Source organism: Macrosteles quadrilineatus, unplaced genomic scaffold (assembly GCF_028750875.1).
Source record: "Macrosteles quadrilineatus isolate MER2022 unplaced genomic scaffold, UCM_ALF_1.0 Scaffold_9__3_contigs__length_116548681, whole genome shotgun sequence".
Taxonomy (NCBI): Eukaryota; Metazoa; Arthropoda; class Insecta; order Hemiptera; family Cicadellidae; genus Macrosteles; species Macrosteles quadrilineatus.
In genome coordinates, this window is record NW_026542602.1 from 103,758,885 (window position 1) to 103,776,827 (window position 17,943).

Sequence of the window (17,943 nt, forward strand, 5' to 3'; positions counted from 1 at the left end):
CATAATTTGTACATGCTTAAATGCATTTATATACTTATATGCTGCGTAATAAACCTGGATAAAATGCGATTTAAAAAATAATATCTATTTACAACAATAGCTAGGTAAAAACAAACAAATTGATAATAATCAATTAATTAAATTTGATTAGATAGTTGAAATATTGCGTTTGGTTGAAAAGAACTATTTTCAACAAAATTTAACCAACTCTACAACACTTATATTATTATTTTTTTCCCTGAGACGCTAGGCACGAGCCCAGGATTATTTTTCACATTACTTCAGGTTAGGCATAGGGGCTGAAGAGATATTACTTAGATTAGATAGAATTAGACTTAGATAGAATCCATTGGTGATTTGGCGGGATTTGAACCCGGGACATCAGGGACTGAAGTCCCACGCTCTAACCACTAAACCAGCTTGCTCCCCCACTACACATATATTATAGAACAATATGTATTAAAACCTGCAATAGACTCCGGTTTCGAGCCAACATCAGGCTATTTTTCTCTGAATAGGACTAACTAAATTATTCATGTAAACGTGGAACAATAATCAATAAACGTAACAATTATATAACCAGCCTAAATTAGATGATTTATTAGTACGATATTGCTTTGAAAATGTTCTAATTTTCAAGAGCGAAAATTTCAAACCCGGTTACGTAAGACTCAGAGAGAAAGAGACAAGCACAAAAGCAAGACATGTGTGTTATGACTTTGTTGTGAAAATTCCTGGCTAAATGCCAACGTTTTGCAGCATTCTTTGATCAGCTATTTTCTCAACAAACAAGGCTTATGGCTGCTTTGTATTTAGGTTTATGTACTCTGAACGCTATGTTTCAAATTGTAACGTGAAATTCTAGGAGGGAGGATAAACTGTATTCACTGGAAGGAAGCCTACGCCTACGCTTAGAATCAGCTACACTCAATTTTATTTTCCGGAGTGCTCAGAAGGAGCCGAAATAAATCCAGGGATAAATATGAAGCTGTATACGGTTTTGACTGATTATTTATTTTATTTCAATCGAGGGTCCAGAGCTCTAGAAAATCCAGCAGACGCTCAGGTGGGGCTATTTCATCCTCGCCTTCGTTAAAGTGTTTTTGAAAGTTTTACCTAACTTTTAGATCAAGTTTGTTGGACAGACGGGTATTCTATCCTAGCCAATTTGATAAAACTACTCGTGTTACACTTTAAATTATTTGGCTAAAGGCTGTGTGATAAATGAATGAGTGTGCGTTAATTTTTTACTGCCCAAAATAAAAATAAATATTCCCACAGAGTCTTCGGGGCCTTTTTACTATTTTTTTTTTTTTTTTATTAAATATATTTAGAACCCTGACAACAAGTCTCGGGGTATTACAGCGGCGAAAAACGAGAAATACTTAACCAACGTAACAATTTAATAAATAAGCGAAACTGTTGTAATTTCGAATGACTTAGCCTATATAGAACTTGTATAGAACAAATGTGCGTAATTTGCTATAAATTTGGATATTCAAAATATAATTCTTAAACAAAAATATTCGTAGAACGAGAATGCATCTGTCAAATTAAAATTAAACGTAAATCGTGGAAAAGGGATTATCTACCTACCTTCGGTAAATTAATTATCGATGATTGACGTGTAAGTAGCGTGTAAAAACGATGTTACTTTGATAGCGTACGAACGAAATTCGTTCAACGACTGTCCTTGGTCCTGAAGAAAAATCCTCTCACTCCACTCCTGTTCGGTCAAGACTTACGTTCTCGTGGCGAGTTAAAAGTACTAGACAACAGCTGATCGGAAAAACATCCTGTTGCCATTGGTCTACTAGTCATCGTCTGTTGTCTGTCAACAAACACCAGTTTGGGGTTATGTTATGCCGCCGTCGGCGTTAAATATTGTTTGTAAAATCGATTGGTTAGACTTTATTTGTTGGTTTGGAGTGCTGTTGTGAATACATTTATGGTGGGAGTGTGTGGTTATGCAATATTGTGTTTGGGACTAGGCCTACGTTCTTTGGCACATAGTCTAAGCTACGACCAACGCATAGACCCAACTGTAGGCTAATTGTGGATGAAAAACGGGTAAGTTCTGGTGTTTGTTTAGTAACAGTACGTGTTTATCCCTTTAAAATTTGGTACCGTTACCTCACAAAATGTTTGCTGAATCTATAAATTTCATAGCCTTAGGTTTAGGTTATTTCTTAGTGATTAGCGTAATGTTTTCTTCATATTTATGCATATCAGAAATTTGGGCTCAATTAAACCTTGCTTAGGTTCTTTATGAATATCTCACATCTTATCTAGGTTGTTATATGGTTAACATATCTGGTTTATAAGTTCATTCAATTCTAAATAGGAAACGAGTGTAAGTAAAGTTGTATGATCCATGAAAATTCCATGGTAAAAATACATTTATATTCTCTTCGAAATAACGTTAATTTCTTATTAAAGTGTGATAGTCGTAAAAATCTTGTATCACTTGTATAAGGTAAAAAATAAAAATAAATTAGCCGTAGATTAAACGTGAGATTCCTTTATATTGCTTTTACAATCAAAATAAGGTAAACCGAGCCATGGCTCGGTCCCCCGATACTGATATGTTAGGTATTTAAGGGAGGATGGTGCATTTATACGGGGAGTTTTGGAAGGCAATGTAGACCAAACGGAAACCAGCTGGTGATGTCTGACCTCTGAATATTAATTATCATGTGGTGACTGTGACTGGAACTGCCACACTGGTGATATTGTCAGATACCAACCATTTGTAGCGTAGGGGATATAAATCTACACAAACAGTTGCAAAATAATCTACAAGGATTCGTCTTGACATAAAATGGTTGACTAAACTAAAAAAAATACATCAAATACAATATACTTTTAAACCTAATTTAAATTAGGTTTATAGGGTTAAATTAGGGTTTAAATTAGGGTTATAGTTTGCTTTTATGTAAAAAATACCATAAGAAGGTAACATTTATAACTTCGTGTTTAAAATTTTACATTTACATGAATTCAAAATAAACAATCCATAAAAAGTTGTTACAAGATAAAAAGATGCAAGATAAAAAGGTGATAAAGAGGGTAAATGTATACAGATTTGTTATTAGGTGTATACAGATATGTTTGTATTATAAACAAATTAAAATCATTCATACATTTACCTTTGTGTAAGTGTTTGAGTGAATGTTACATGTAAAACAGTTTAAAGGACGTATTTAACTGTATTTGTTAACTGTAAACCGTTTGACTGTACATTACATTCATAAAGTTGCACAAGATATGTCAATCTATCGTAGACTCATATTTGAGTTAAAATATGCTCAGTTGAATTCTCATCCCAACTAATGGTTAATATAAAAAGAAACAAAATAAAGTAAGTCCTTTTATCTTGTCACCGATTCCGAATTCTTGCTTTATATAATTGGATGTAACTTATTAAAAGTATAATCGAATTCCAAGATTTTCTTCATTTTGGAAACTTCTCCGGATCAATAATCACAATTATTGAGAATAAGATGGGGAAAAGGAAAAATATAAATAACAGACAAGGACAAGTAGCTAAATAGAGGATTTCGAGTGTCCTTCTAATGGAAGCAGTGGACCTGAAGTAATGTTGGCAATAACTGCCGAGTGAAAGGATTTAATAAGATTGGAACAGAGAGCACAACCCTCGGATCGAAACAGGATTCGAGGAACCCAACTCCTTACCAAGGAGAAAATAGGCTGTTTACTTTCCGATTCCTTTCATTTCCTATAAAGCCCTGATACGTTTCAAGCTCAATTGTTCGACCCTACAACAAAATAGGTCATGATAAGATTACCTGACTTGAAGTTATAATTTATCGTTGTATTACTAAATTACCAGATTCATTTAACATTTTGCTATTCTAATTACTCTTTATACGTGTTATATTTCTAGATATACATCTAAAGCCTTTAAGAGATGACCTTGAATGCGTATAGCATTGCATACAGTAAACCTCCTTCCGTACAAACACAAATGTTATTCTGTTGTGTCTTATGACTTTTTAACAGGTACGTTACAAAAGGACTAGCAATTAAAAAGTTTTAACAGTGTTTCGTTGTTTTATTTGGAACTTTGGCTGTCATTCATATACTGTGACAATGTTATTAAGCATGAGGTTCAAAACACACACTATAATAATAACGCCAAAATAGGCCTGTCTATGGCCTATCTCAAGAGCTGTGATATTTGAAATTTTGGATTTGCTTCTATGATATGGCTTATAGTACCTTAGAGGCTAGTTTTGGTTTGTTTCCAACGAAATGGTCGTACGATCAATAGTTCTTAATTTCGGCTAAACAGAAGGCGCATTGTTTCCTAAGAAATAAGCAATTGGAGAACCCTTTAGCTGCTAGCTTTCATTATTAGCTCCAAGTGATAAGCTTTCATAACTTTGAATAAGCACGAATATTTAGTGTTCTTCTTTCAAATACTATGACTAATAAAACGAAACAAATAATAAAATAAATTTAAATAGAATAATTTAAACTGGATCCCATTAACTGGAACCACAGAAAGGGAAGTCACAATACCATGTGGAATATTTATTTTAACCTGTTCATACTATTGATATGATAAATAACCGAATGCAATATAGCTTCTCTTATTTTGGCCTGCATTTATTTTTGTTTGTGATTAGGTACTTCATTTTGTCCACACTTGCTCGAACCATGATTGTTTACCTTTTAATTTCATTATCATTAACTTGTCTTTTAACTAAATATATTATTATTGTAACTTTTTTTACTTCGTTTATACGTCCACTGCAGTAGTCAGAGAGTTTCTGTTTTATTATAATAAATACTTACAGGAGTATTGTAAATATTTTTGTTGAGGTATTGTAAATAGTTTTACTGTCAAAATAAATAAAGGAACGTCGTTTGGAAGAGGTGAACAAGATATAACAGTAGAAAAAATACATATTCTTTTATTTAAGAAAATGTTTTCATTACAAATCATAAACGATCGTTGAAATAATAACAACTCTGCAATGTGAAATGTGATATATACTAAACATTGAAGCATTATGATCTTACTTGAAGTTAAAGCTGTTCACTTTTCATGTTTATTTATGAGAACAGATGAAAAATATAAAGTAAAGAAAATCTTATAGTTTCTAAATGGCTCTCTTTAGTTTTCATTAATGTAACCCAAAGTTTTCATTCCATGGTGGTATATTTCGTGACGAAAAGTGTTCGCATGTGAGCTTTTTCAAATCATTAACTTGAGATTCAGATCCTTCATTAGGGTATGGAAATTAGTTTTTATGTCAATAAAAGTTCCTGATTTAATTCTTTTACATTGATTTTTTAAAGTAATTAGCTTACATTTCTTTCTGATTCTGTGATTTTACCAAACTAAAACTCCATAAGTCCAGTGCAACGTATTTTAGTTACCAAGGAGTTTGTTCAGCAACATTTAAAGTTCCCTGCAATACTGAACCACCAATATATTCGTTAGCTCCAAAATGCTATATTCCTTACATTATAGCATAGTTCAATAAATAATTCGGGTTAGCAAATCCACAAACAATAAGACATTACTATATCAAGGTATCCGGATATAAAAAAGGATACCTGGGTTTCCGTTTTGGGAAGCTTCCGTTTTGGGAGCTTACTAGCTCTATCGAAATAATCATTAGTGTACTCTAAAGAATAGTATTTGCTCAACTATAGGTATAATTGCTTCAAAATATCAATTAAAAAATAATTGTGTTTATTTTATTTTGATTTTATAAAATAAATTCGTTTGGTGTAGCTTATTAAGAACTGTGAGGTTGGATATCCATATCAAAGGGGTGTTCTGGGTATATTTAAACCCAGCGGTCGGCCACCGCGAATATCGGATTTCTCGCCCAAAACGAAATTCTGTTATGAACACTTTATAACAACAAAGAACTACGTTACTTTACATTCTATCGGGTGACATTAACCGTACTTTTAATCTTTTGGAGCAAAATTTAGTTTGACCATACATCACAAAGGTTTGGATAATTTCAGCAAAATACAGATTGAATGGATCTCCAATGAATGTTTCAGGGGTTATGGAGAGCTGGCCGGAGAGTGATCCTCCATTGATGTTTCCGGTTATTATTCAGTATCAGGTTTTCTTGGCAAGAATCGATGATACAAATTGTTGGTGGTATTAGATAAATAGTGTCCTCATTAGCTCTGGAACTGGTTGTATAACACTTACAAGGGAGAAAAGCGTGAGATACTAGTACAAAACTGAACCATGCATAATCTTGTATTTAAATTGAAGCTTTGCAATTTGAAATAAAAATCACACCAGTTTTATCAAAAATCCTCTGTGCTATTTTTAAGGCTTGGCGTTCAAACCTAACCCATAATAACTTCACTTAACAACATCATACACCATCTGCATTCTTCAACGCTCTAGTAGTCTTCCTTTTTCAAGTGTTGGACAACCAATCCCAGGTTAACGCTAGACAGCCAGATCCATCTTGACCTGGTATTGGTGCTGGGACTGATGTCCGTCACGTGTTCCTGGGATGAAGAAGGGATGAGAGATGACTTTCTGTTCTTGACAGTCAACCAAGCCAACTCTGAAGAGAAACTTGTAAATGTTGAAAAACTGAAATAATGCTTTAGAAAGACTAAAAGAGACTCAATGGATGTTTCAGGGATGGTGAAGGGCTGAGATGGAGAGTATTCTGGTGGTGAAGGCGGTTGCCCAAGCAAACCCTGTAGAGGAACACTGCTATAATGTTGTAGAAAGACTAAAAGAGACTCAATGGATGTTTCAGGGATGGTGAAGGGCTGAGATGGAGAGTATTCTGGTGGTGGTGGTGGTGATGGCGGTCGCCCAAGCAAACCCTGTAGTGGAATACTGCTATAATGTTGTAGAAAGTCTAACGGAGCCTAAATGGATGTTTCAGGGATGGTGAAGGGCTGAGATGGAGAGTATTCTGGTGGTGATGGCGGTTGCCCAAGCAAACCCTGTAGAGGAACACTGCTATAATGTTGTAGAAAGACTAAAAGAGACTCAATGGATGTTTCAGGGATGGTGAAGGGCTGAGATGGAGAGTATTCTGGTGGTGGTGGTGGTGATGGTGGTCGCCCAAGCAAACCCTGTAGTGGAATACTGCTATAATGATGTAGAAAGTCTAACGGAGCCTAAATGGATGTTTCAGGGATGGTGAAGGGCTGAGATGGAGAGTATTCTGGTGGCGATGGCGGTGATGGCGGTCGCCCAAGCCAACCCTGAAGCCAAGCGTCTCTACGACGACCTGCTGAGCAACTACAACAGGCTGATACGACCCGTTGGCAACAACTCGGACAGGTTGACTGTCAAACTGGGCCTCAAACTCTCCCAGCTTATTGATGTGGTAAGTTAAGCTATTAACGAGTCTTTTATTAACTTTAGGCCTTAAGAATTTTTAATATGTGTATTAGGCATCATAGTCGTGGTAAGGGAAAGGCAATATTATAAGTCTATCCCAATTGTTTGAAATGGATACTTTCCAACTGTCAATGCACTAGTGTTACTTGTTAAATCTTTGAGTAATCAAGAGAATTTTAGAGAGATAAATATAATAAACTACGCCAAAAAGCTACCTTCTTCGTATACGACCGAGACTTTTACAGTCTGACTCATTTACTTGCGACGATATAAATTGATAATACTATCAACCTCAAAAAACTATCCAAAACATTATCCCGACACCTTGTAATCGCGTTGGTGCTGTTTAAACATTATTTATGTTATTGGTCACGAAAAAAACAATATTTATCATTGTGAAAATCATCGAAACATTAAATAAATTATAAATCTAGTATTTTATTACCTATTAAGTAGGTGTATTTACTAATTTTTCGTTAAAGTATGGGTGAATAAGAAATCTAATTATATTACACTTCCAAATGAGAAATTTTGTGATGTTACGGTTTCATGAGATAAAAAGTTAGAGTATTTAGTGTTTGTACAAAAATAATTCATCACAATATAGAATATATCTTTTGTTCATTACATACTAATTAGCATTTTATGATCAAAATCTGCAATCTATAGCCAGAATTGTGTAAGATATTCAGGATATCCAACAGGATACACATGCGAGGACTTGTAACAGTATAAATGACGCTTAGATTGCTGACTCGACAGTAGCTGTATAACGCTTGGTCAGCGATACGTGGCTACCAGCCAGTGGTTCGTATGAATATTGATACTGTGCAGTTTGTATTTACACACAGTAACCACGTTTGGTTCATCCGCTTTCAAGCCAGTTTACTAATTATTTCATCCAATAGAAGCTTTGTAGTTTAGTTGGCCATGAGAACTACAAACTTTTGTATGGGTGATTTTACTCTACATCCTCTAAAGGCAAACACAATTCAGAACATTTTGAAAATAAAACCCATTCAGAGTTAACAATTCTCGGACGTGTCATGTAGCCATACAGTCAAGTGCTCCGCCGAGACCGCTCATGAGAAGTAGTTTGACACTGGCGGAGAAATATCAAGCTATCCATTGGTTCCGAGAAACGTTTCACTCTTTTCAATTCCGTTTTGCTTCGATATATACGAGTATATTTCTCCTCGGAAACGCTTATTGGATTTTGTTACTACAAAACATTCTCACAAGAAAAAGAAGGTGAGGTTTAGAGGGGTTTGAATACTGATGAAAAGTGTTATGGGTTTATTTCACAAGTAAGACTGTGTTGTAAGTATAGACAAGTGAAGTTGCTAAAATACGTTGTATTATATTACAAAGATTCAATATTACATGTATGGCTAAATTTAAATCACGGTAATCGAAGTTCAATCGGACTACAATGGATAACACTCAAAAGAAACTAAACAATTGCTGACAATTAAATGAGTAACAATAAGTATTTGAGGAGAGTGATTACATACGAGAGAAAAGTCTCACCCACTATTTCCGTAAGTAACCCTCCCAATAAGTAGTTCATTCAAGTACCCTCTTTTTGAATAAACATTTTGTTGTAGCCAGTCTATATCAATACAGAAGTTTATTATCAAAAGGCCAATGTAAGCCTGAATGATCAATTTTCAATTAATGAGATGTATAACTAAATTTAAATGTCCAAAAAAGGCCAATATATAATATTTGTTTTAATTCACAAGCTCTTTCGGATACTAGGTTTCCATCGTCAGGCTGTGTTTAAACTAGTACGAAAATTAAATATTTACTTAATTTTAATTAAAGTTCAATCAAATTATGTAAAAGATATTGGAAAAATGAAAAAAAAATATTAGAAAAAATATCTTTATAATTTTGAATATATTACAGAGTTGTTCTTGTTGTATAATTATTTTATGTAATTCCGAGTCATTAATTGGGTGCAGTGAAAGACTGAAAGATCATGAATGTGTAGTGTCTTTTGATGTAGTTGGACTCTACCCAAATGTACCAATAGAAGTCACTTCAGGGGCCCTATTTTTGAAATTGTTGACAGTTGAGTCAATTGTCAATACTCAACTCAACCAACAACAGGATTTGGTATTTTTGAAATCGAACAGTTGAGAAGTGAGTTAAGAATCACTAGTTGAGTGACTCGTTTAGGAAATGAAGGCATATGACCGCACGAAATTCAGATGACTTCATTTTGAACCAATCACAATGCCGAGTTCTTGCGATCTTCGATCTAACCTCTTACTCTAAAATCTGGTTCCTTTTATCAGCTAATCTCAATCTATCATATTTTGAGGCACTGAGGTAAACTGTCAACTCCATCCATAAGAGATTGAGGTTATGTCTTAATCTTAGTGATTGCAAAAGTACCTTGTATAAGTATTCAAAATAAAATTTACTATATGCTAAATGCTTGTTTTAGGCTGTAGCTCATTATAGGTATACTCGAAATAAATTATTTGCTTTCTTCGTCTTTATTTCAGAACACATCACCTTATTTAAGTTTCCTTCATCGTTTTGTTTCATGTTATTTTTAATTGTGTTTTTATTTAGGTTAAAGCTTAAATGGCTATTTGCCTTTGCACTGAAAGCATAACTTATCGTAACTTAAATTAATTTGATCCCTTTATTAGGTGAATTATGGTATTGAAACAAACTATGATACTGTTTCTCTTTACCACAATCTTTAATAGGTACCTTAAGTCATAGGTATATTAACAAACAATTATCTTATAATAAGTTAAATTAGTATGCCTAGTCTATTTCAAAGTATTTCAAACATACTAACAAGGATAAAACCTTTGATTAAATAGTCTAGTATTGACACAGTAAATAAAATAAAAATGCAATTTACTCTACAGAAAACAATCGCACAAAGTATTGGGTGCTAACGCTAAGACATTGACAACAAATATATAACCTCTAAATCGCAATTAGGAAATGAAAGCAATAACAATATGGCGTCGACTCAAAAAGAGCAATTTTTTGCCGAAAGAGTAAGAAGAAAGCGCAGTCAACCGTCCACTCAACAGCTATAGGTGGTGAGTAGTTTTGGTTGGATGTCGTCACACTAGTGGATGGATTTCACTGATAAATTCATTGCCATCACCATTCCCATATGTTTTAGGTAAATAAACAAGCTGGCTATTGGTAAGATTTTAATGGTAAGATCTTAGTACAACTATCCACCACTGTGACGAAGTGTTGCGCGGCCCGTGCTGCAGCATGGCCTGTTTTTTCTAGTGGGGCCTTGGACAAGTCAACCGTCAATCGTTTGAATATTACGAAACGATTGGAAATAGAATGACTCAACACTCAACTCAACAGTCAACAATTTCAAATATAGGGCCCCAGAACTGATCAAAGATTGGCTTATTTCAAATAATTTTTAAAACTAGAAGTACAAGAATACTTAAATTTGATAAACCTTTGCATGTCTCAAACAACGTTTGTTTTTCAAGATAAATTCTACTCACAAACTAATGGCACGGCAATGCGGAATCCTCTTTTATGTTTTGTCGCTGATATTTTATGAGCAAAAGATGTCGAGATCTTGGCAAAAGAATCATTACCATATTTTCCCAGAACTAGAATTTGGATTAGATACGTTGATGCTGTCTTTAACAACAACCAAGACATAAAAATATTTACCGGCCAAATCAACGGATTTTATGCAACAATAAAGTTCACGTCAGAAAAGTTTTAGTTGGAAAACTCCCATTTTTTATGTGATGGTAATGAAAGCAAAAAACCATTTCAGAAGAGGGCTGTTTTTCATTCACTAATTCATACATTACTCAATACACCTTTAACTGAAGAAAGTATTCAAAAGGAACTGAAATATATAAAAATGTAGGGACTTTTAATGGATACACTACAAAATTAATAGAGAACATTTTAAGAAAAGCCTAATTAAAAAGAGAGAAAAGTCAGAGAACTACCCACATTTCACAAAAGAAAAAAGAAAAGAAGTGGATTAGTGTAACATACAACTCAAAATTTGCAAGTAATATTAAGTGAATTTTTCAGAATTACTTAAAATAATTACAGTGCATCAAGAAAAACACTGTAATATATCCAAAATTAAAACGATTATTTTTTCTTATATTATTTTTTCATCTATTTTCCAATATCCTTTCCATCTGTTTTAACTTGATTTAAAATTAATTTATTATTAAATAAATATTTACTTTTTTTACTAGTTAAAACACAGCCTGAAGATAGAAACCTAGTTTCCGAAAGCTTTGGAAACTAATTTTCCAAACTAAACAAATTATTATATATTGACCTTTTTTGATCATTTAAATTTAGTTCTACATTTCATTAAAATAAAAATTATTCATACAGGGTTATACATTTCGTTATTAATTGCCAATATCTCCAATATAAGTTATTAAATTTACATTTTATTGACTGAAGATGTTCACTAAATATCTAGAGCTCTAAGACTAAGATTCCAACTACAGTAAAATCTGTGCTCCTGATCATGTCAAACATCAGCTTATTGGACGTGAGCAAGAGTCAATGCGACCACACCAGATGCTACACCAGGTGGAGGTTCCTCTGATAAATCAATTAAGCCACTGTTAACATCAACATGGCAGCCTGACTGATCAGTCTCACTGGGATTGATTCGTAATCGAATGTTAAAAACATAAAATGTTTAATGAAGAATTTTCACCTCCAATTACAATTATCCATCAATTTCTTGCGTTAAGATATCTACATTATATTTTCAAGTTCTAGATTTACAACAAAATTAATGTAGCCTTCAAATATGCGACATATTGGTTGGCAACGTTTAAGGTTGACAATATGACTTTAAGGTTTAATTCCTTGAATTTGATCAGGTACAGCACATGAGTATCTAAAAAATATAAAATAGAGTTACCGCATGAACGAGTAGTATCCATCCTAACATAACTGCACAACGGTTCACAAACCCCTGTGGAATATATGATATCATAAATATCTCCTTATTATTTAAGTTTGGCTAGTGTTCCACCACCTTGTGTCAAAAGGTTATTTAAAATTACCAGAGCTAGAGAAATCTGCTATTGGTTAAATTTAGATTTATATAAATAAACAAATTGAAAGTGTAATACTTGCAAGGGAAGAAAAAATACTATTTAGGTACACAATCCATCTGAGGAAAATGAAAAAGAATTACATGACCACACCAGGAGGAAATGCCATAGTATAATCCAATGGTAGAGAAAGAGTTGAAAAGAATGTAATCACATACATTAAAACGATTTTAAAGTTGTCAATAAACGAAAATTACAGAAAAAACAAAGGGATTACTACGAGTTGTAACTTAATGGGATTTTTTTGCGGTATGAAGTAAAATCCACTATTAAAAGAAATCCTATAAAATGTCCAAATCCCTATTATATTATTAGTTAAATAAAATTACAAACTATATTTGTCTGTATCAAATGGGTGAGGATGGAATATAATAGATACAACCTCAATTAACTGTACGACAGCAATACACCACAAATCGTAATTCCATTAATTTACCATTAACACGACTCACAATCGCCTACAATAGTTAGACTAACGATATAAATATAATAGTTCATCACCAACAGCGATTTTTGTTGGTGATAATTAAGTATCGTAAAGACCGTTGTTTGTTTGTAATTTGTGGCCCCTTAGCGTAGTCATTGGTGTATATCTAAGTTGATAAATTGTAAAAATTGTGACACTGTAAATAAATAAGGGACAGTTATCAAACCAACCAAATAGTGCAAAGCAGTCCTTGTTGAGTAGTTAAAGAAGCAATGCATTTCTTCTATAAATAATTCCACATTAACCAATGTAAATGACTTTATTTTTAAGTGGAAAAAGTGTAAATAAAATCTCATTTTATATCAAATATTAATACATTTTTAAAATATTAATTACATAGCGCTATGTTTAAAGCCGACAAAGAGTTTTGATTTAGGGATATGTATCAGAAATTAATTAATATATCATAGGGATAAACCTATAAAAACAATACTTTTTCCTTTATAATATTTTCCTTGTGTTTTCATCCCTTTACCTATGTGCTAAAACGTTTTTTCGTAATAAACCTAGCTTGAGAATATTTAAACGTAAATTTGGTATTTTGCTAAGACAACGTTATACTCATTATTATATTTCAAATTTGACAGTCTTTTTTGTATAAAACTACAATCATTTCTTAGTTTGAACCTTAAATATGCATACTTGAAATATATGTCTAGGACTGAACCTACTAATTTAGAAGATAAATATCACTGAACCTAAATCTGCTCAGATTTCATACACCATAACGTAATTCAGGTAATTTCTGACCTCTATTTATTCTAATACACAAAAGATTATTATCTATGTTTGAAGCTAATCCACCAAGTATTATATTTAATGATGGAACTTGTGTACTCTACAACCACCGTCTTTAAGTGTGAATTCTCATAAGCTTAACAAGATGATTAGTAAATGATGTTTCGAATTGATGTTTTCACTGAATCACTAACTTTGTGACCAGGTAATATTATTATTTAATAAAAGTATAGTCACAGGTATAGTTTGCTTACTTCCAACACACGCTCTGTCCAAAGTAAATGAATACTAACTTATTTTACTCAGTTTAGTAACTTTAAAAATCAAAGTGAATTTTTTAAGTCCCCTTGTCTGGCAAGAATTTGGATAGATGATAGATTTTTTTTTCCAAACAAATACATTCTTTTTAGGTGAACGTCAGTTTAACGGAGGTACAATTTTGCCAAAAACCATGTTCATTTTAATTCATCAGTTATATCACAGAACTCATAACACAGTTGAAAAAATATCAGTTCATTTATACAAAACCTACATCATTTATAAACCTATTTCTAGTTTTATAGAATAAGTTTTAAATTAAAAGTCTAAAACATGTGTTAGTAGGAAATGTTTAGTATGGAAAACCTCAACACCGCCGTATCGAGGCCACGTTGTTATTGGCAGTCTGAGACATCCAGTAGGATGTCATTGCTTCACTAGGGAAAAATATTTCCTGTTTGCTTTTTCAATAGGGAATTTGACTGTTTTTCCGATTGAAACACCCATTTGAACGTCTCTGGACTGTGTAATAATAGTTTATTTAGAGGTAAGTGTATATTGGATTATTATTATTGTACTATTTACTCCTCAGATGGAGAAATGTTATCTTATTTTGTAACAAAATTACCTCTCTGGGACAAAAACCTGTGACAGTAATATTATCAAGTGTTCGCAGTTTTCTTTACAACCCTATGTATCGTTTTCTTTAGGTCACTATATAATTTACTTATGGTTAATGAAGTAGAAATCCCATCTAAATAGACCAACTCAAGTTGAATTAGCCACCTACTCCTTGATGCTACTGCTGTCAGAATTCGATTTTCTCAAAGTCTTTGGTACTATGATACTCGATTTGACATAAATTATGCTAAAGCTTACACTAGGTTTTGCATTCAATTCGGGTTGGCTACAAAGTTACATCAGTTACTTCAACATTTTCAATGTTATTCTCAAACTGCTTACACTTAAACATGGGATTATGGTGTCAACTACTACAGATACTCAAAGATAATACTTCCTATGCTTGAATTACAAGAGTGATTGAACTCTTTAGGTTGATTTCTTATAATGATTCAGTTAAGGTAACACGTTTGTGTCCCTGGTTGTTTGGGTGCTAAGTTAGGCTAACTAAGTATACACGCCTTTCTCTAGGTTGCAGGCACTGAGCTGTTTATTTGTATCTTTCTTGTACATTCTTACCCGAGTGGTTACCCGGCGGCTGTGAGAGTAACTAAGGACTTCCGGACAATTTAAATATGATATTTAGGTATGTTTCTTACCCAGGAGCAATGCCCTAAAATATTGGTAGAGAGTTCCGGGACACCCTGTATAGTTAACAACTATATCCTCAGGATGGTCTTTTTATGGATCATACGTAATCGCTTAAACAATTTGATGGTGTCATTCAACGGTTGGGATCCTGTAAAATACACGCTAATATCACCTGCAAATGCGAAACGTCTAAGCGAAAATCGATACGAGATTCACGTTAGGCTAAATGAGATCCAGACTACCATCTTGCTCGACTACCACCTTGGTAATGAAAACAATGAGGTGCGAGCTTGTGAAAAGTGTTTTCTGTTTTCTAGTTGTGTGAATTACGTGACACCCCCTAATAACTGTGTAATGGGTTACACCAGGAAAACCAAACTCTTCACAACTCTATATGACATAAAAGTTCACGTTTTTGTTGATATCCCAATTTCTTCCGTAAACCCAAAACGGGTTATTTTAAGGGCAACTCGAAAGTTTTCCATGTAAAGCCCGATAAAGTGATACCTCATTTTAAAGGCCATTAGTTTAAAAGAATATCGGTGAAAACTAGAGGTCTCTATCTCAACCCATTACAGAAAGGTCATTTGTTTTTCATCAGCCTAAAAGACACCTTTTAAAAATATACATTAATATCCCCTATAAACGTGTTTATGATTTGTGCCAGGTAAACTAAATTTGTGATTACTGTAAAAAGAAATTAAATACTACTTTTTGGTATGTATGGCAGTTTTGCCCGGGACCCCAAATAGGGTATGTAGGCTACTGCTTAATTTTTTTTTTTAAAGTCTGATAAAGTTATATCTCATTTTGAAGGCCGTTAGTTTAAAAGAATATCGGCAAAAACTAGAGGTCCGTATCTTAACCCAGTACAAAATGGCGGCAGTTTTTTTAGTTTTCGTCAACCTAAGAGACTCCACTTAAAAATACACATTACTATCCAATAAAAAAAATGTATCAGGTTGTGCCAGGAATGCTTCTGTCATAAAAAACCGTGTACTTTTTAGTTGGTATCACAATTCCCCCTGAGAACCCCAAAATGAAGCATATTGGGACCGCTCAACAGTGTTAAGTTTAATTCCTGAAAACTAAAAACTGCCACCACTTTGTACTGGGTTTAGATCCTCTGGTTTTCATCAACATTCTTTTTAACTTGGGGTCATAAAAATGAGGTGTCACTTTGATGAGGCTTTATATTTCAGAATGTTGTGCTGCCCCCAATATAGCCCATTTTGGGGTCCTAGGTAAAATTTTCGTAGTGACGAAAAAGTAGTTTTTATTTTGTTGTTACAGTAAACTAAGGGTGTATGTTTTATCCATGGTAATACTGAGTTTAGTTTCCCTGATAAAACACATTAGCACGTTAATAGAGGTTATTGATGAATATTTTTAGAATGTGTATCTTAGGCAGTTAAAAATAAAAACTGCTGCCATTTTGTAATGGGTTGAGATAGATAGAGGCCTCTAGCTTTCGCCGATATTCTTTTATAATAATGATCTTCAAAATTAGGTGTACTTTTATCAATTAATTAAAACTTTTGAGTCGACCCCAAAAACCCCAACTTTGGGTTTTCAGGCAAAATAGGGGTAGGTTACCAACAAAAAGAGCACTTCTATGCCTAATAGAGTTGTGAAGAGTTTGGTTTTCTTGGTGTAACCCATTAACAAGTTATTAGGGGGTGTCCATACTTTTGCCCAACCCTGTATATGGCTAAGTTTTATGAATTGAATATCGCTGGTATCTAGAGTTGGTTTACTATATATTCAGCCTAAATATGTTTTGTTAATTGTGAAAGATTATTAACTATTTTATTTATGTTTATGCATTAGACCTTCTAAAGTTTTATAAAATGAAAAATATTTTTACGTGTAAATTTTACAACGCTTTAAAAAGAAAAAATAAGACACTGAAGGTAAACTTGCAATGAAGCATTATCAAATCACGTCATGAAATAGAAACAGCGTGTGGTTAACTGTTTAGAGAATACGATTTTATGTTGATACCTCAATCTCTAATCAATTTACATGCTTAACAAACATTACTTCTTCATAATTTATCTCAACTACTTTCGGTACTTACGTATTATACGGAGGCCACTTATTTTACAGCGCGCTGCGGCGGTTGGGTTAAGTTGGATTATCATAAATATGTTTGTAGAACTTTCCTAGTTTCGTTATGAATCGAACTATACGAGATGAGTCATAAAAACTTATGATAACCCAACCTAACCTAACCACCGCAGCGCGCTGTAAAATAAGTGGCCTCCGTATAATACGTAAGTACCCTACTTTCTTCTGCTTGCTAGGTACGACTTTTTATGAACCAAGCTTAAGAGAAAGCGAAAAAAGCTTTGTAATTACAGTACCATAAATGCTGTATACTTTTTTTTAGGCCAGATTACTAAATCTATGCTTTCTTAAAGATTAATATTTAAGCCTTGAGACATGCAAAAGTGAGTTAAGCCTACCTTTTGACGAATTAATGTTGCTTTCCACGTTCCCACTTCTTCTATAAAAGTCTAAATATTTGATTTACAAATTATGAATTACAGATAACAGTTCAGTGAAGGGATGCTGTTATCTATCTTAATATTATTCGTATGGTCATTTATTGCAAGATTTTTATGGTTTCAGGAATATAAAAGTGCTTACTCATAGCAAATCACGGCTTATTGTAGGTTTGAATCCAATGA

General features: G+C 33.4%; 1 protein-coding gene across 1 annotated transcript in view; it reads left to right on the top strand.

Annotated features, from left to right (window-relative positions):
- LOC129002590 (acetylcholine receptor subunit alpha-like 1) overlaps positions 1 to 17,943 on the top strand; it is a 300,058-nt gene that overhangs the window by 63,847 nt on the left and 218,268 nt on the right. Inside the window, exon 2 of the mRNA XM_054430512.1 lies at positions 7,167 to 7,361. Coding sequence (XP_054286487.1) covers positions 7,185 to 7,361 — 177 coding nt within the window. The 5' untranslated portion in view covers positions 7,167 to 7,184. The remainder of the gene's footprint in view (positions 1 to 7,166; positions 7,362 to 17,943) is intronic.